This window comes from Carlito syrichta, unplaced genomic scaffold, assembly GCF_000164805.1.
Source record: "Carlito syrichta isolate Samal-C Ts95f unplaced genomic scaffold, Tarsius_syrichta-2.0.1 Scaffold309850, whole genome shotgun sequence".
NCBI classification, from domain to species: Eukaryota; Metazoa; Chordata; class Mammalia; order Primates; family Tarsiidae; genus Carlito; species Carlito syrichta.
The window spans coordinates 26,739-46,613 of NW_007253946.1; the positions used below are offsets into that span (position 1 = coordinate 26,739).

General features: G+C 42.5%; 1 protein-coding gene across 2 annotated transcripts in view; it reads left to right on the forward strand.

Moving 5' to 3' along the window:
• ZMYM2 (zinc finger MYM-type containing 2) overlaps positions 1 to 19,875 on the forward strand; it is a 94,318-nt gene that overhangs the window by 17,276 nt on the left and 57,167 nt on the right. For both annotated transcript variants that reach the window (XM_008067978.2, XM_008067979.2), the window contains 3 exons: positions 8,436 to 8,721; positions 10,346 to 10,511; positions 11,856 to 12,068. In XM_008067978.2, the coding sequence (XP_008066169.1) occupies positions 8,436 to 8,721; positions 10,346 to 10,511; positions 11,856 to 12,068 (665 nt within the window). The remainder of the gene's footprint in view (positions 1 to 8,435; positions 8,722 to 10,345; positions 10,512 to 11,855; positions 12,069 to 19,875) is intronic.

Consider the following 19,875-nt stretch of genomic DNA (forward strand, 5'->3'; position numbering starts at 1 on the left):
CTTTTTGAGTTGGAGTCTCAATCTGTTTCCCAGGCTAGAGTATAACTATCATTTATGCAAGTTTTAATGACTGCACCATGGGTATTGATGTATCATTCCCATATTTGGCCTTTACATTGTTTTCTGTATTTGGCTGTTGTAGGTCTATAATGAACATCTTTGTTCACATTTCTGACTACTTCCTTAGAATATATTCATAGAAGTTAAGTTAATGAGTTAAATGCTATGGTTACCTCCATTCTCCCCAATTTTCTTTTTTTGTTTTTGAAACAGGGTCTTGCTCTGTTGCACAGGCAGGAGTGCAGTGACAAGGTCACAGCTCACCTTGTCCATCTGGGCTCAGGTGATCCTTCCACTTCAGCCTCCTGAGTAGCTGTGACTATGGACACGTGCCACCACATCTGGCTAATTTAAAAAAAATTTTTTTTTTGTAGAGACGAGGTCTTGCTGTGTTGTATGTACAGTCTGGTCTCAAACTCCTGACACAAACAGTTCTCCTACCTTGGCCTCCCAATGTGCTGGGATTACAGGTGTGAGATACTGTGGCAGACCCAAGATATGTATATATATTTTGCTTTGGAGTCTCACTCTGTCGTCCAGTCTGGAGTGCAGTGGCATGCTCACAGCCACCACAGCCTCAGGTGATCCTTCAGCTTCAGCCTTCTAAGTAGCTGAAACTACAGGCACGTGCCACCACACCCATCTAATTTTTTGATTTATTGTAGAGATGAGGTCTCGCCAAATTGCCCAGGCAGGTCTCAAACCCGCGGACTCAGGCAATCCTCTCTGACCTCAGCCTCCCAAAGTACTGGGATTATAGGCATGAGTCACCATACCCAGTCTCAAGAATATTCTTAAGAGTTCTTTAGGAAAAACTGGAACTGAGCTAAATAAAGAATTGACATTTCACACATATATACCCAATAAGGACAGAAGCTCAGGACCTATTGTGTGGTAGTGAAAGGAAGGACAGCAAGAGAGAGGTGGCAGATCTGTGCCTCTGCTGTGAGTTCAGTAGAATTACATGTTCCATGAGTTAACAGATTGATTGGTGGCTGGCGCCTATAATTCCAGCACTTTGGGAGGCAGAGGTGAGAGGATTGCCTGAGTCTAGGGGTTTGAGACCAGTTTGGGAAACTTGGTGAGACTTTGTCTCTACAATTAAAAAAAAATAGCCAGATGTGGTGGTGCATGCCTGTAGTTCTAGCTACTTGGAAGGCTGAGGCGGAAGGATTGCCTGAGTCCAGCAGGTCGAGGCTGCCATGGCCATGAATGTGCCACTTGCACTCTAGCCTGGGCGACAGAGTGAGACCCTGACTCAAAAAAATTTTTTTGATTCTCAATGCTGGGGCACAGTGTTATTTTCTTCTTCATATTCTTCCATTTTTAATATATTTATAAGAAATACAAAATAGCTATTTTAAGACTAATTTGAGCACTATCTTTTTTAAAACTTTTATGTAAGCTGCAAGGTTACAATGAAAAACTAATATACCGCAGAAAACAATATGAATTCCTCAGAGCTTTCTAAAAAGCATTTATGACAATATATTTCTGTAAGTTGAATATGCTCATACAAATTCACACACACCCCCACACGCATATACCCACACCTCTACCTACCTACAAATACATATACATGTTAGAGAAGAGGCCTTGTAAGGAATAAGAAATTTCAGAACTGAGTAATGATGAACGTATTTCTTTTAAAACCACTGTAAACAAATATATATATATATATTTTGAGTTGGAGTCTCACTCTGTCGCCCAGACTAGAGTGCAGTGGCTGCTCCCGGCCACTGCAGCCTCGACCTGCTGGGCTCCAGTGATCCTTCCGTCTCAGCCTTCCGAGTAGCCGGAATTACAGGCATGTGCTACCACGCCCGGCTGATATTTTTGATTTATTGTAGAGATGAGGTCTCGCTGCCCAGGCGGGTCTTGAACCCGCGGGCTCAGGCAATCCACTCACCTCAGCCTCCCAAAGGCGCGGGATTACAGGCTGAGCCACCGAGCCTGGCTAACAAATATATATTTAAACCAAAACTCTTTGGGGAACTGGGCGTGATGGCTCACGTCTATAATCTCAGCACATTGGGAGGCCGAGGCAGGAGGATTGCCAGAATGAAAACCTGTCTCAAAAAAAAAAAGATTCTTCTGTGTGTATCTTGGGATCCTCATTTCTTTAGGACTATTGGTGGGTCAAAGGGATCATATCATTATAAGAATTGTGCTTCTATATTTTCAAACTCTTACATGAGGTAATGTAAGATACTCTTCAGAAAAGCTGTAGACAGACATATCTTGCTTTTTCACTTACCAGTTAGCTCTTGCATTTGTATGGTGTTTTTATTTGTAATATAGAATAATGAAGAGTTATAACAATTTGGCTATTTTTTTTTTTTTTTTTGAGTTGGGGTCTCACTCTGTTGTCCAGACTGGAGTGCGGTGGCCGCTCCCGGCCACTGCAGCCTCGGACCTGCTGGGGCTCCAGCGATCCTTCTGCCTCAACCTTCCAAGTATCTGGAATTACAGGCGTGCGCTACCACGCCCGGCTAATTTTTTTATTTATTGTAGAGATGAGGTCTCACCAAGTTTCCCAGGTGGGTCTTGAACCCCGCGGACTCAGGCAGTCCACTCACCTCAGCCTCCCAAGGCGCAGGATTATAGGATGAGCCACTGAGCCCGGCTAATTTGACTATTTTTATTGGTTCCTGGATTAATTGTGATGTGAGCAAATTTAACTGCTATCCTTTGATGTCTTTGTATGAAATTGAAAGTTTACACAAAATGATTAGGTCTCTTCTATTCCTAAAATTTTTTTAATTTGATGTTGGGGAAGAGAAAGTGTGAAAGTGGGGGAAATGTAAATTGAAAAAGAAAAGCACTGTTTTTTTTCAGTATCAAGGCAATAGATGCTCTTAAGTTTAAATAGAAAAAAAATCTAGTAAAATTCACCAAAGCATTGTGTTTAGGGCTGCTTTTGTGGGACAGATGAATGTCCAGGAATACCTGTAAAATGTGTAGGTGTGTGTGTGTGCCTGTGTTTGTGTGGAAAGTGTCTGGAGTCACAGCGAAATCTGGGGATCGGTAGGCTCCAGCTGCCACTGTCATTGGTTATTTTGCTGTTGAGACTCCTTCCACTTCTAATAAGATGGGTATTACATTTTTTTTTAGTTTTTGGTAATTTAATTCTTGTAAAGTGTTGTGGTACTAAAATTTTAAGTAGAAATTTTCTGTGCACCTGAGGGCCAGTTCACAGTTTGGAGTCCAAGTATGTAATTCTCATATAAGCTAATTTAATTAAAATTTTTAAATAGGCTCTTTTAAGTATGATTATAAGCCTACCAAATTGAAAGCCCTGAGGACCTAGTGTTTGTGTTGCAAAGAAGGATCTCTTTTAGCATATGGTCAAATGTATATTGTTTTTTTTTTTTTGAGTTGGGGTCTTACTCTGTTGCCCAGGGTAGAATGTAGTGGCAGGATCACAGCCACCATAGCCTTGACTTCTTGGGCTCAGTTGATCCTCCCTCTTCAGCCTCCTGAGTAGTTGGGATTATAGGTGTGTACTACCATGCCTGGCTAAGTTTTGAATATTTGTAGAGTCAAAGTCTCACTATGTTGCTTTGGCTGGTCTTGAACTCCTGGGTTCAAACGGTCCTCCTGACTTGGCCTCCCAAAGTGCTGGGATTGCAGGTGTAAGCCACTGTGTCCGGCCCAAACATAATTTTTGATTGAAGACCTTTGTTTTCTCCAGAAGTAGAATTGTCAGTTCTAGTGATTTTCTTTCTTTTGCCTATTTTTAAGAAACTGATCAGTTACCTTGATGATAGGAGGATAACAGTTTTCCAGAATGCACTGTTTACATTTAAGTTTTTTTTTATTAAAGGGTATTATAGCATCAGGTAAAATCTGAATAGCCATGTATGTAGCCCCTTGAAACCATGAGGTTGATGGAATGGGTCAAAACCTTCTTTTTAAGGTTTTAATGGGAAAGAAGCTTCCTTAAGCTCTGGTTATGTTTGAACTTCCTGTGGAAGGGCAACTTTTATATACAGAAGTTCAAAATTCAGAAGAAACGCAAAGAAAATTTATGAGAGATGAAACTAGTAGACGTTAGAAGTGGGGGCCTGAAAAGTTTCAAAATGAGAACAGGTTGATGGGTTGTGTTATGTTGGTGTCACGGGAGGCCTGTGGAAGAGGAGCTGGTGTGGTGGGCCAGAGACTTCCCACTGAGTACTGAGGAGCTTACAGGGGAGACAAGACCCTCAGAGGGGCCTGGCCATGGTGGGGTTCCATGGAGACTGTGCAGACCCCCCGCAGTGCCAGCGTGATTGGTTGCTGGGTTGTCAGTGCAGGCATAGCTTGTCTTGTGCTTTATTTGATTGTGCTTCACAGATCTTACACAAATCGAAGGCTTGTGGCAGCCTTAAGTCAAACAAGTCTGTTGGCATCATTTTTTCCAGTAGCTGTGCTCACTTTGTGTCTCTGTGTTGCATTTGGGTAATTCTTATAACAGTTCAAGGTTTTCATTATTGCTATATTTGTTATGGTGACCTAGAACAGTGGTCTTTGATGCTACTATTGGTATTGTTTTGAGGTGCCACAGAGCACACCCATAGGACGATGAACTTCACTGATTGGTGCTGTGTGTGTTCTGACTGCTCCACTGACTGGCTGTCCCCTGTCTCTCCCCTTCCTCGGGCCTCCCTATCCCTTGAGACACAACAATATGGAAATTAGGTCAGTTAATAACCCTATCATGGCCTCTAAGTGTTCAAGTGAAAGGAAGAGTTGCATTTCTCACTTTAAATCTCAAGCTCGAAATGATTAAGCTTAGCAAGGAAGTAGTGTGAAAGCTGAGACAAGCCTCTTGCACCAAACAGTTACCCAGATTGTGAATGCAAAGGAAAAATTCTTGGAGGAAATTAAAAGTGCTTCTCTGGTAAACAAAGGAATAAGAAAGTGAAGTGGCCTTAGCTGATGTGGAGAAAGTCTCAGTGGTCTTGGTAGAAGACCAAACCAGCCACGACATTTCTGTGAACCAAAACCTCATCCAGAGCTAGGCTGCAACTCCTTTGGGCTCTATGAGGACTGGCAGAGGTGAGGAAGCTGCAGAAGAGAAATCGAGCTGGCAGAGGTTGCTTCTTGAAGGTAGGGGAAAGAAGCCATCTCCATGACATCAAAGTGCATGGTGAAGCAGCAGGTGCTGATGGAGAGGCTGCCACGGTCTCCAAAAGGTCCAGCTGGGATCACTGATGAAGGGGCTCCACTAAGCAACAGACTTCCAGTGGAGACCCAGGGCCTCCCACTGGAAGAAAATGCTGCTGTAGGCTTTTGTAGCTGAGAGGCCAGGGCCTACCTTACAAGGACAGAGCTGACTCTCTTGTCAGGGCTGATGCAGCTGCTGCCTTACAGTCTGAAAATCCCAGAGGCTTAAGGACTGTGCCACATCCACTCTGCCTGTGCTCTAGAAAGGGAGCTGCACAGCGTGGATGACAGCACATCTTCTCACAACCTGTTGTTTTCATGCCTGCTAACATGACATCCAATCTGCAGGCATGGATCAAGGAGCAATTTTGGCTCTTAAGTCTTATTATTTAAGAAATACATTTTGTAAGGCTATAGCTGCCATAGAGAGTGAATCCCCTGGATGTGGGCAAAGTAAGTTGAAAACCTTCTGGAAAGGATTCACTATTCTAGATGCCATTAAGAACATCTGTGATTCATGGGAGGAAGTCAGATAGCAACATTAGTAGGAGCTTGGAAGAAGTTGGTTCTAACCCTTGTGGAGGACTTTGAAGGGTTCAGGACCTCAGTGGAGGAAGGAATGCAGATGTGAAAATAGCAAGAGAACTAGAATTAGAAGTGGAGTCCAGAGATGGGGCTGAATTGCTGCAATCTCATGATAACACTTCAACGAACGAGAAGCTGCTGCTTCTGGATAAGCAGAGAAAGTGGTTACCTTTTTTTTTTTGAGTCTCACTCTTGTAGCCCAGGCTGGAGTGCAGCGGCATGCTCACGTCCACCACAGCCTCCACCTGCTGGACTTAGGCGATCCTTCTACCTCAGCCTTCCAAGTAGCTGGAACTACAGACGCACGCCACCATGTCCAGCTAATTTTTGTGATTTATTGTAGAGATGAGGTCTCACCAAATTGCCCAAGCTGGTCTCGAACCCGTGGACTCAGGCAGTCTTCTCGCTTCGGCCTCCCAAAGTGCTGGGATTATAGGCCGAGCCACCGCGCCTGGCCAGAAGTGGTTTCTTGAAGTGGAATCTAGTCCTGGTGAAGGTGCTGGAAGGATTGATGAAATAACAACAAAAGATTTAGGGTATTCCATAAATTTAATTGATGAGAGGATTGACTCCAATTTTAAAAGAAGTTCTGTGGGTAAAATGCTATCAAACAGCATTGTACGCTACAGATAAATCTTTTAAGTGCTGTGGCAGACTTTATTGTTGTTGCCTTATTTTAAGAAATTGCCACAGCTACTCCAGCCTTCAACCACCACCCTGATCAGCAGCCATTAATCTTTTTTTTTTTTTTTTGAGTCAGGATCTCACTGTCACCCAGGTTGGAGTACAGTGGCATGATCACGGTCCACTGCAGCCTTGGCCTGGGCTCAGGTGATCCTTCCACCCCAGCCTCCTGAGTAGCTAGGACTATATAGGCCGACCCTTCCACGTCAGCCTTCCTAATAGCTGGGGCTACAGGCCCATGCCACCGTGCCCAGCTAATTTTTATTTTTTGTAGAGATGAGGTCTTGCTATGTTGCCCAGGCTGGTCTCGAACTCCTGAGCTCAAGCAATCCTCCCCATCTTGTCCTCCCAAAGTGCTGGGATTATAGATGTGAGCTACCGTGCCCGGCCCAGCAGCTATTAATCTTGAGGCAAGGCCCTCTACCAGCACAACCATTACAACTTGATGAAGGCTCACATGATTTTAGCATTGTTGAGCAGTGAAGTGTTTTTGAATCAAGGTATGTAGACTTTTGTTAGACATAATACTGTTGGACACTTAGTAGACCACGTTAGTCTGGGTGTGTTGGCTCACACCTATAATCCCAGGACTTTGGGGGTCTGAGGCAGGAGGCTCGCCTGGGCCCAGGAGGTCGAGGCTGCAATGAGCCATGATCGAGCCACTGCACTCCAGCCTGGGTGACAGAGTGAGACCCCAGCTCAAAAATAAAAAAAAATTGACTACATTATTGTGTAAACCTAACTTTTAAATGCATGTGGAAACCAGAAAACTTGTGTGACTTGCATTATTGTGATATTAGCTTTGTTTCAGTGGTTAGAACTGAGCTAAGCAATCTCTGAGGTGTGCCTGTTGTATGTTGGCCTAACTCCATCATTTCTGTGTAATACTCGACTTTAACTTCTTTGAGATTACGTTGTGTATTTATAGGCCATGAAACTAAATATAAAATGGAAAAGCTGTCTTTCAAAAGATGATTTGGAAATAATTATCTGTAAACCGTATCAGACTTGTGTTACATTTGGCAAATGTTCTAGTTGGTCAGGATTTTATTATACTTTTATGTTAATATATATGTGTTTCTTGATTAAAGTAATACTCTGTAAATACATGACTATTTCCTGCTTAATAACTAATAATAACTTAATAACTTTTGAGGTTGGTGTCATTTCCAGCTTAGAAAGAAATGAGGCACAGAGTTCAAGTATTTTCCAAACCTAGTAAGTGATGGAGCTAGAATGTGAATCAGATACTCTTTTTAAAAAAAATTATTTTTTAGGCTGGGCGCTGTGGCTCAAGTCTGTAATCTCAGCATTTTGGTAGACGGAGGCTAGAAGATGGCCTGAGCCTAGGGGTTTGAAACCATCCTGGACAACATGGTGAGACCTTGTCTCTACAATAAATAAAAAAATAAACCAGACTTGGTGGTGCACACCTGTAGTTCCAGGTACTTGGAAAGCTGAGGCAGAATGATTGCCTAAGCTCAGCAGGTCGAGGCTGCAGTGACCGTGAGCATGCTACTGCATTCCAGCCTGGGTGACAGAGTGAGACTCCAACTCAAAAAAATAAAATAAAATAATTAGTTTTTAAAATTTTGACAAAAATTATGTATATTTGTTGTGTACAGCATGTTGTTTTGAAATATGTATACATTGGGGAGTGGCTGAACCAAGCTAGTTAACATATGCATTGCCTCACACACTTACCAATGTTTTGTGCAAGAGTGCATAAAATCTACTCTGTCACCTATGTTTGTGAATACTGTGCACTGTTAAAAAGGCAGGCAGTCTTAGTCTAGAACTTGTGCTGGATGCCTCTGTGCACTCTCTGCTGTATTGCTTCTTCATTAATATCCTACACTTGTTCAAAATTGGAAGTTCAAAGCATTTCTCTGATATGTTTCAATGTGTATAAACAGACACCTGTTTCATTACTCTTTCTTGTGCATTTTGTTTTCAAGATTCTTGGATCTCCCAGTCAGCTTCATTTCCCCGTAATCAGAAACAACCTGGGGTGGATTCTTTGTCACCAGTGGCCTCGCTTCCTAAACAGATTTTCCAGCCGTCTGCTCAGCAGCAACCCACTAAACCAGTTAAAGTCACTTGTGCAAACTGCAAAAAGCCTTTACAGAAGGGGCAGACAGCTTATCAACGGAAAGGATCCGCTCACCTCTTCTGTTCTACCACCTGTCTCTCTTCCTTCTCCCACAAACCTGCTCCAAAGAAACTCTGTGTTATGTGTAAAAAGTAAGGCTCACCTTTCAGTATCATACCTTCTTAGTTTTGGTCATATACAATATTAAAAAGAGTATTACTAGGAGTCTGAGAGGTAAATTACTGTATTTTAGGTATGGTGACTCAAACCTGTAATCTCAGCACTTTGGGAGGTGGAGGCTAGAGGATTACCTGAGTCTAGGGATTTGAGACCAGCCTGGGCAACTTGGTGAGATCTTAGTGAGATCTTATTTCTACAATAAATAAAAAAATTAACTGGATATGGTAGTGCACGTGTGTGGTTCCAGTTACTTGGAAGTCTGAGGCAGAAGGATTGGTTGAACCCAGCAGGTCAAGGCTGCAGTGGCTGTGAGCATGCCCCTGTACTCCAGCCTGGGTGACAGAGTGAGACTCCAACTCAAACAAAAATAAAAAATAAATAAATAAATAAATAAAGGGTTAGCTAGTTTGAATCTTGAAGTCAAAGTCACCTGTGTAATGGCTTTCTTCGCTATCAATCCAGGTGACTTTAGATGAAAGGCTTCTTGTTTGGGTAGGCTTTGGGATTGATTTAGATAGGTCCTTGTAATTAATTTCTTCTGTAATCTCTGTTGGACTCTTTGACTTTGTAATGACGCATAATTATTTACTTTATTAATTAGAAGAATCTATTTCTTCTATCTAGATAAAAATGTTAAGCAATTTATATATAACTAATTCTGTATTAAAATAGGTCAGATTTTCCATTATCTTTTTAGATTGAGATTATTTTAAATTGTCAAGTCTTTGGATTTTATATGTGTCTATTTTGATCATTAGTATTGTCATTTCCTAACATTTCTAATTGCAATTGGAGAGCTGTGTAGAATGGTGGGTGAGGCTATTTGGGGGCGGGTGGGGAAGAGGGGTGTGGACGTTTCGGTTACCCCTCTAGAACATAGAGTTTCACTTCCTGTGACCTGGATATCTTATGCTTTCTACTTACCCAGGGAAGGGGAATTGAACAGGTATTATACATTTTACCTTGATAAATTAGTCATTGACATTAACTGCTTATAATTAATAATAGCAGTTCTTTATTTTTATTTTTTTATTGAGTTGGAGTCACTCAGGCTGGAGTGCAGTGACACACTCATGGCCACCCCAGTGTTAACCTGCTGAACTCTGGCTATCCTTCTGCCTCAGACTTCCAAATAGCCAGAACGTCAGGGTTGCGCTACCACACCTGGCTAATTTTTTTTTTATTTATTGTAGAGACAAGGTCTCGCCAAGTTGCCCAGGCTGATCTTGAGTCCACTCGCCTCAGCCTCTCAAATGCTGGGATTACAGACTGAGCCACCAAGCCCAGCCTCAGCAGTTCTTTTTTTAGTTTTTCCTAATACCCGAAATCCTTTTTACCATATTTAAATATAAATTGGGTAGTTCTCAGGATTTAGTAGAATAAGTATTTTTGCTTTTGCTTCTCAATCTTTTTTTCCAGGAGTTCATGTTTTATTGCTAAGAGTTTCTAAGTAGTAAAAACGATTTCCTGAATCCAAAAATAATGTTTGATTTTCAGGTTTGAAATCTATAGAAATGGAAAATGCCACTTATTACTCTTATATTTGATTTCTTTTAAAATGAAATTTTATTTTAACTGTTACCTCTTACATTTCAGAGACATAACTACAATGAAAGGAACCATTGTTGCTCAAGTGGACTCCAGCGAGTCCTTCCAGGAATTCTGTAGCACGTCTTGTTTGTCTCTCTATGAAGACAAGCAGAATCCTACGAAAGGAGCGCTAAATAAGTCAAGATGCACAATCTGTGGTAAACTAACTGAGGTTCGTATTTTTGTACTTGATCCCTTTGTTCTAACAGACTATTTCAAACTTTACCAGCCATTGCACACTCTTTTATTGGTGTGCATTTCCTTAAAAGTGGAGGTGCCCAAAAACTATTTTATAAATAGCCATTCTCCCAAGGTAGGATGACTCAGAAAATGTTTGTGTTAATTTTTTTTTTGACATTGGGAGCACTTATAGACAAAACCGTCGTATTGTGGTTGGTTTGTGTTTAGCAGTATGTTTATTTAGACAGAAAGCTTGATGACGCAAGAAATACTAGAAATAATCTTCATGAGAAGTAGAACAAGTAAAGGGAATTTTTTTTTTTTTGGAGTTGGAATCTCACTCTGTAACCCAGGCTGGAGTGCAGTGGCATGCTCATGGCCACCGCAACCTCAACCTGCTGGGCTCAGTTGATCCTTCCGCCTCAGCCTTACAAGTTGCTGGAACTACAGACACGTGCCACCATGCCTGGCTAATATTTTGATTTATTGTAGACATGAGGTCTTGCCAAGTTGCTCAGGCTGGTCTTGAACCCATGGGCTCAGGCCTCCCAAAGTGCTGAGATTATAGGTATGAGCCCCCGGGCCCAGTGGGAATTTTTTTCATTAACATTGTTAATATGGTGTTAAATAAAAAGCAACCTGTTTGTTCACACCTCACTTGAGTTACTTGTGAAGTTGACTTTTTCTCCTTTTTTATAGCAACTTACTTCATTTCTAGTTCTTTTTGATTTTTTTTTGAGTTGGAGTCTCACTCTGTCGCCCAGACTGGAGTACAGTGGCCGCTTCCGGCCACCGCAGCCTCGACCTGCTGGGCTCCGGCGATCCTTCCACCTCAGTCTTCCAAGTAACTGAAACTACAGGTGTGCGCTATCATGCCTGGCTAATTTTTTGAATTATTGTAGAGATGAGGTCTCGCCAAGTTGCCCAGGCAGGTCTCGAACCCGTGGGCTCAGGCAATCCACCTCAGCCTCACCTCAGCCTCCCAAAGGCGTGGGATTACAGGGTGAGCCACCGAGCCCGGCTCTTTTTGAATTTGTCTAAAAATGTTCAGTCTTGTTTGTATATGAAACTTAATATCACTACTATCCAAACTTGGTTGTTTTCTGTCATTTTTTGATACTCTGTAGAGAAGTTTGTAGTGATGTCACGGATGGGTTTTTGTTGTTTTTCAGTGTCACGCATGTGTTTCTGTGTGTATAAAAACAGTTTAAAGCATTATGTAATGTCCCTTCCCCAGGCAGGCCTTATTGGGGCATCTTGTTTCTGTTACATCACCTCATGATTTAGCTGCTTCTCAGATTGATGTTTTTTAAGAACTTATTTATTTTTCTTTTAGATTCGCCATGAAGTTAGCTTTAAAAATATGACTCATAAGCTGTGCAGTGACCACTGCTTTAATAGATACAGAATGGCCAACGGTCTGATAATGAACTGCTGTGAGCAGTGTGGAGAGTACTTGCCCAGCAAAGGTGCTGGGAACAATGTACTGGTGATCGACGGCCAGCAGAAGAGGTTTTGCTGTCAGAACTGTGTCAGCGAGTACAAGCAGGTAACTCTTGTTCTTGGGAAAATCATGCCTTGTTGGGACTGCGTTGGAAAGTGCTGTGCTGACTGTATGCGGATGGCATCCGTTAGATAGATGGTCTGTGAACCATGTTTAATTCCATCATTGTCCTATTATGGTGCATCCTGGTGCCCGTTGCTTTGCTCCATTGAAACTGACCGTTGTAAACCTGAGACCATCTGTGTCCTGGTCTGTGTCTCCGTGATACCATGGTGGGGCCAAGTCTGGACAAACTGATCATAAGTTGAAAATGTCTTAGTGTTACGTATGTATGTTTTGGTAGAGATGAGGTCTCACTATGTTGCCTAGGCTGGTCTTGAACTCCTGGGCTCAAGCCATCCTCTTGCCTTGGTCTCCCAAAGTGTTGGGATGATAGGTGTGAGCCAACATATCCAACCTGGTTTTCATTTTTTATGTTTAGTTTATTTTTTGAAAATATCTTACAATGTACTTTTTTCTTTTTTTTTTTTGAGTTGGAGTCTCACTCTGTCGCCCAGACTGGAGTGCAGTGGTTGCTCCCGGCCACAGCAGCCTCGACCTGCTGGGCTCCGGCGATTCTTCCGCCTCAGCCTTCCGAATAGCTGGAATTACAGGCATGCGGTACCACACCCGGCTGATTTTTTGATTTATTGTAGAGATGAGGTCTCGACAAGTTGCCAAGGCGGGTCTTGAACCCGTGGGCTCAGGCAATCCACTCACCTCAGCCTCCCAAGGCGCGGGATTACAGGCTGAGCCACCGAGCCTGGCTAATGTACTTTTTTCTTAGGATATTTTTTCAAATTAGGGTGAGTTTATTGGGATGTAACACCACTGTAAGTTGAGGAACATCTGTATATGCATATTATTGGAAATAATAGGCTTTTACATAAAATGGTAACGGCTACTAGAATAATAGCCCTTTTGAACTTTTTCAGGTGTTGGAGAAGGGGCTACAGATACAATTTTTCAGACTGTTAAAGCTTAGCTTTGAAATGTTTAACTTGTTTATATTTAACCTTTAGGGCTAATTTCAGTTTTAAGGTCTTTTTGATTTAGTTTATTTTTGAATTTATACATTTGACTCAAAAGTAAAATGTATGTTAAAAGATAAACTTAGAGAAGTTTAGCTATGATTTTTATTTTCTCCTCTTGGTTCCTATGCATTGTTTATAGATACCACTTTTCAATTCATACTTTTTTTTTTAAACTAAGGAAATACATCATTTATTGTTAGTCCTACACCCCCCCTTTTTTTTTTTTGAGTCAGGATCTCACTGTGTTCTCCAGGCTGAGTGCAGTGGCATGATCCCGGCTTACTGCAGTCTCAAACCTCCTTAGCTCAAGTGATTCTTTCATCTCAGCCTCCTGAGCAGCTGGGACTACAGGCGTGTGCCACCATGCCCGGTTAAGTTTTTGATTTTTTTTTGGTAGAGATGCGGTCTCACTATGTTGTCCAGGCTGGTCTCAAACTCTTGGGCTGAGGTGGTCCTCCTGCTTTGGACTCCCAAAGTCTGGTATTACAGTTGTCAGCCACTGTGCCTGCCCTGTTTCCCTTTTTTAAATACAAAAGGCAGCATACTCCATGTATTGCTCTGCATCTTCAATTTTTCACTTTGCCGTACATCTTGAAATTCATTTCCTATCTGTCTGTCTATCTCTTGACCTTCCTCATTTTTTTTATGGCTTCATAGTTAAATTTTCAGGGATTTTGTGAGTTGGTTGTTAAATACACACATTATTTAAAAAATATAAAAACTTATAGTTAAATCAATTATATTGAATTTAGGGCTGCCATCAGAGAATACCATAGATTGGGTGGTTTAAACAATAGACATTTATATTCTTATAATTCTGGAGGCTGGAGACCCAAGGTCAAGAGTACCATTGGGATTGGCTTCTGGGGAGGTCTCTTTCTGACTTAGAGACGGCTGCCTTTGTGCTGTGTCCTCATGCTGCCATCTCTTTGTACACAGGTGGGAAAGAAGGAGAGCCTCTTGGGTGTCTGTTCTTGTAAGGATGTCAGTCCTGCTGGATGAGAGCCCTGCTCTCAGGACCTCATTTGACCTTTATTGTCTCCCTAAAGGCCCTGTCTCCAAATTCATTGGAGGTTAGGGCTTTCAGATATTAACTTGCGGGAGAGGGCGCAGTATAGCTCATAACAATATTAAAAACAAAAATAACAGTCAAAACATGTCACTTCCTAATTATTTTACTACATTTTATATTATCTGTATTCTTTTTTTTTTTTATTTTGTGTTGGAGTCTCCCTCTGTCACCCAGATTGCTGAAGTACAGGAGTGCAGTAGCATGCTCATAGCCCTCGCAACCTCAGCCTGCTAGGCTCAGACAATCCTTCTACCTCAGCCTTCCAAGTAGCTGGAACTACAGGCTTGTGCCACCATGCCTGGCTAATTTTTTTATTTATTGTAGAGATGAGGTCTTGCCATGTTGCCCAGGCTGGTCTCGAAACCCTGGGCTGGAGTACAGTGGCAACACTGCTCACGGCCATCACAGCCTTGACCCCCTGGGCTCAGGGTCTCGCTATTTTGCTCAGGCTGATCTTGAACCTCTGAGCTCAGGCAATCCACTCGTCTCTACTTCCCAAAGTGCTGGGATTACAGGTGTGAGCCACTGCGCCCAGTGCTTCTGTGCATCTTATTTCAATTCCATGTTCAGTTTCCTATCAGTAGCCTGAAATTAGCCGTGGTGGGAGTATTTTCATGGCAAAGGCTATAAATCATGGTGCTTTCCCTCACCCCCTAGAGCTGGCAGTTGGCCTTATATGGATGAACACTGGGCTGTCCAGTAGTTTATTTGATGAGTTTGCTCTTGATGGCATCATTTGCTGTTACAGACAATGATCTTGAGTGACCTGATATCTCTCAACTGTATTGATGGAGGTGTGACTTCAGGGCTGCTTCTTAGAAGCAAGACTACTCGGCTAAAGGCAGATGCATGTGTTCATTTGTTAGCTGTTCTCTTCTGTGGAAGTTGTACCAGTCTGCATTCCTTTCAGTGATGTGGAAACTTCGTGTATTTTTCTGTAGCCTCACCAATAGAGAATACTAACGCCCCTTTCTGTTTGGTAAAAATGGTATCTCAGTGTAGTTTTAATCTGTATTCCTTGTTCGTATCTTATACCCTTTTTCTATTTGGGCTTGGATCTCAAATTTTTTCCCCGTGAAATCGAACATTTATTTAATGTGCAAAATGAATTTGCAATTTGTTCCTGAAACAATTATTCTTTCTATGTTCTGTGCACTGAGCTCGTTTCTAGGAACAATACAGTGAGTGGTCAAGTAGGCAGTCTACTTTAGGGTTTGCTTCATAGAGTTTGCATTGGGATGGCACAGTTCAAGTTCTTGTAGATAAGAAAGGCTATGGTGATGGAAAGACTTAGACTGTAATCCCCATGACTAGTCATACTGTTTGATGATGTATCTTCTGATACCTGTAAAGTTTTTTCAGAGTTAGTTGGCCTGGCTTAAAGTCATGAGCCTACCGGTTAACAGCTATGTGCTCTGGGCAAATGTCTTGACCTCCTGGTGTTCTGCCTCTTTTCATCATCTGTAAAGTTGAAGAAATCATTATCTTACAGTGTTATTATAAAAATCAAATCTGTGCCTTTTGTCTCGATTTTTTTTTTTTTTGAGTTGGAGTCTCACTCTGTTGCCCAAGCTGGAGTGCAGTGGCATACTCATGGCCCTTGACCTTCTGGGCTCAGGCGATCCTTCTGCCTCAGCCTTCCAAGTAGCTGGAACCACAGGCATGTACCACCATGGCTAGATAATTTTTTGATTTATGTAGAAATAGGCTGCCAAGGCTGGTCTTGAACTCCTAGGCTCAGTCAGTCCTCTTCGCCTCTGCCTCCCAATGTCCTGGGATTACAGTGTGAGCCATCGTGCCTGTCTCGTCTCGATTTTTTTTTTTTGAGTTGGAGTCTCACTCTGTCACCCAGACTGGAGTGTAGTGGCTGCTTCCGGCCACCGCAGCCTCGACCTGCTGGGCTCCGGCGATCCTTCCACCTCAAGCCTTCCAAGTAGCCGGAATTACAGGCATGCGCTACCACGCCCAGCTGATTTTTTGATTTTTTGTAGAGATGACGTCTCGCTGCCCAAGCGGATCTCAAACCCGCGGGCTCAGGCAATCCACTCACCTCAGCCTCCCAAAGGCGCGGGATTACAGGCTGAGCCACCGAGCCCGACTTCATCTCGATTTTTTTATGAACTGAGTTCAATAAGCTGAACATTTTCAGTTTTCCATCAATACCTGTGTTCTCTTCTAATTACTATCTCCTCCCACCTCCTTAAACGTTGTCATTTTCACTTCTGACATTTTAGTTTGACTTGTCTAAAAACGTCATGTAAATTGCACTCATATGATGAGCTTCATCCTTTTTTTTTTTTTTTTTTGAATTGGAGTCTCACTCCATTGCCCAGGCTGGAGGGCAGTAGCACACTCACAACCACCCCAGCATTGACCCTCTGGGCTCCAGCGATCCTTTTGTCTTAGCCTTCCAAGTAGCTGGAACTGCAGGCATGCGCTACCAGCCCAGCTAATTTTTGATTTATTGTGGAGACAAAGGTCTCGCCAAGTTGCCCATGCTGGTTGCAAACCCGCGGGTTCAGGTAATCCACTCGCCTCGGCCTCCTAAAGTGCTGGGATTACAGGCTGAGCCACTGAGCCTGGCCCCTTTTTCCTTTTTTTCCCTTTTCCCTTGAGTTGGGCTCTCAATGTGTTGCTCAGGCTGTGGTGCAGTGACATGATCATGGCTCACTGCAGTCTCTACCTGCTGATTTCAGGTGATCCTTTCACCTCAGCCTTCCAAGTAGCTGGAACTTAATTTTTGTAGAAACGAGGTCTTACTATGTTGCCCCAGTCTAGTCTTGAACTCCTGGACTCAAATGGTCCTCCTGTCTTGGCCTCCCAAAGTGCTGGGATTGAAGTATGAGTCACTGCACCAGACTTCGTCCTTGCTATTTTATGTAACAGTGATTGGTTGCTTGTGGTGGCTTTTTTTTTTGACCAGGTAAAGTTTTACATTGTAATATCAAATGTAACAGTTTCATTGCTTCTGGATTTTGCTTCCTGTGCTTCCCCTCTCCTGGGTTGTAAAGGAATACTCTCCATGTTTTTTTTCCAATAATTATGTCTTTATTTTAATTTCAAATCTTAATCTATTTGCAGTTTATTCTGGCATATAGTTGAGTTATGGATCAAATTCCAGTTGCTTGCCACTATTTACTACTCACTACTCACTATGCAGTGCAGAAAAAGCATTTTTTTATCAGCTTCTAAATGACTGTCCTTGTTTGAAAATCATTAGTAAAAATTACTTAACCCACTGACTAGGGATTTGATTCACTTCGACCATGTATTAAACCATATGTTAGCTTTCTCTATTTTGGGGCCTTCTGGTCTTTCTTTTGTTTTGTCACTGTATTCATGCTTTCTTTCCACAGTGTTTTAATAATAGACATTTCATAGTATGTTTTAATATGTGGTAGAGCAAGACTGTTCTCATCCCATTTCTTTTTCAGAGTTTTACTATCTTTGTTTGCATCTTCCAAATGAACTTAAGGGTGATATTGTCTAGCTCATCTAACCCCTCATTTGTATTTTTACTGAAATTCTATTAAATTTAAGTGTATGTAAAAAGTGTGCCTGAAAAACGTATACACATTTTAAGAAAGGAAAAACTGTATTAAATTGTGATACTCAATAAGATGAATACAAGTCATGTTTGACTTCTGCAATTATAAGCGGTGCTCAAAGTGGTTACTGTCAGCATCCAGGCACTTCTGATGACAGTGAACATTTCTTAACAGTGCTTAGAATGTGTATACATTTTTTTTTGGTACCCCCGGCATTTTTTTTTTTTTTTTTTTTTTGAGTTGAAGTCTCACTCAGTCTCCCAGACTGGAGTGCAGTGGCCTCTCTCGGCCACCTCAGCCTTGACCTGCTAGGCTCTGGCCATCCTTCTGCCTCAGCCTTCCAAGTAGCTGGAATTACAGGTGCGCGTTACCATGCCCGGCTAATTTTTTTTGATTTATTGTAGAGATGAGGTCTTGCCAAGTTGCCCAGGTGGGTCTCGAACTTGTGGGCTCAGGCAATCCACTCACCTCAGCCTCCCAAGGCGCGGGATTACAGGCTGAGCCACCGAGCCCGGCTCCCCCGGCATATTTTTTTTAATTTATGAGTCAAAGTCTCACTCTGTTGCCTAGGCTATAGTGCAGTGGCACACTCACGGCCACCGCACCCTCAATTTGCTGGACTCAGGCAATCCTTCCGCCTCAGCCTTCCAAGTAGCTGGACCTACAGGCATGTGCCACCCTACCCAGCTAATATTTTTTTTTTTTTTTGAGTTGGAATCTCACTCTGTCACCCAGACTGGAGTGCTATGGCATGCTCCTGGCCACCACAGCCTTGACCCGCTGGGCTCCGGTGATCTTTCCGCCTCAGCCTTCCAAGTGGCCAGAACTACAGGTGTGTACTACCATGTCTGGCTAATTTTTGATTTATTGTGGAGACAAGGCCTTGCCAAGTTGCCCGGATGGGTCTTGAACCCACGGGCTTAGGCAATTCACTCGCCTTGGCCTCCCAAAGTGCTGATTACAGACTGAACCACTGAACCCGGCCTGGCTAATTTTTTGATTTTTTGTGGAGACGAGGTCTCACCAAGTTGCCCAGGCTGGTCTGGAACATCTGGACTCAGGCAGTCTTCTCGCCTCTGCCTCCCAAAGTGCTGGGATTATAGGCATGAGCCACCGTGCCCAGTACCCCTAGTATATTTTAAAATGTTGTTAGATACAAATTTAAAAAAACATAGATAATGTTATTACCATGTTTGAAGAAGATGAACAGTTTTGATATCATCAAATATTTAATCATTATTCACATTTTCCTGCTTGTCTTATGTTTTATGTTGTTTATGATTTGCTTAATTTAGGATCCAAATGAAAACAAACGTATATATTAACTTCAGGAAAGTTAGCATCTTTATTGTATCAGACTGTCTTATGAAAGAACAAGGTATTTCATTCTAGTTGTTAAATCAGTGTTTTTGCTTATTCATAAAATTTTATCTTTTGTTGCTATTTTCCATATTTTCTTTCATATTGTAGGTGTGTACATATATGTATTATTGATTTTTTAGATATCCTCTACCTAATTGAGTCATTACTTGTTGATTCTTTTTTTTTTTTTTGAGTTGGAGTCTCACTCTGTCACCCAGACTGGAGTGCAGTGGTCGCTCCCAGCCACCGCAGCCTCGACCTGCTGGACTCCGGTGAGCCTTCCGCCTCAGCCTTCCAAGTAGCTGGAACTACAGGTGTGTGTTACCACACCCGGCTCATTTTTGATTTATTGTAGAGATGAGGTCTCGCCAAGTTGCCCAGGTGGGTCTCGAACCCACAGGCTCAGGCAATCCACTCACCTCAGCCTCCCAAAGGCGCGGGATTACAGGCTGAGCCACTGAGCCCGGCTTACTTGTTGATTCTCTTAGGTGCCTTTTTTTTCCCCACCAAGACACAGAAAGAATTTTAATAGGGGCTCCTGTTCCTCAGCTTCTCTCCTAGCTCAGGTCTGTTGGTCCTGGCCGGGGGCAGTCAGTGTGCCACCAAGACACTCAGATCACCAAAGGTATTGTTATTGTCTTAAGTCCAATAGCTTCACTGTCATGTCATTGCAAATAGAGAAAGTGTAACCCATCCAGGTGTCATTCCCATTATTGTTTCCTCTTACCAGAAAACTCGAATACAATTTTATTTATGTATTTAGAGTCGGGTTCTCATTATGTTACCCAGACTAGAGT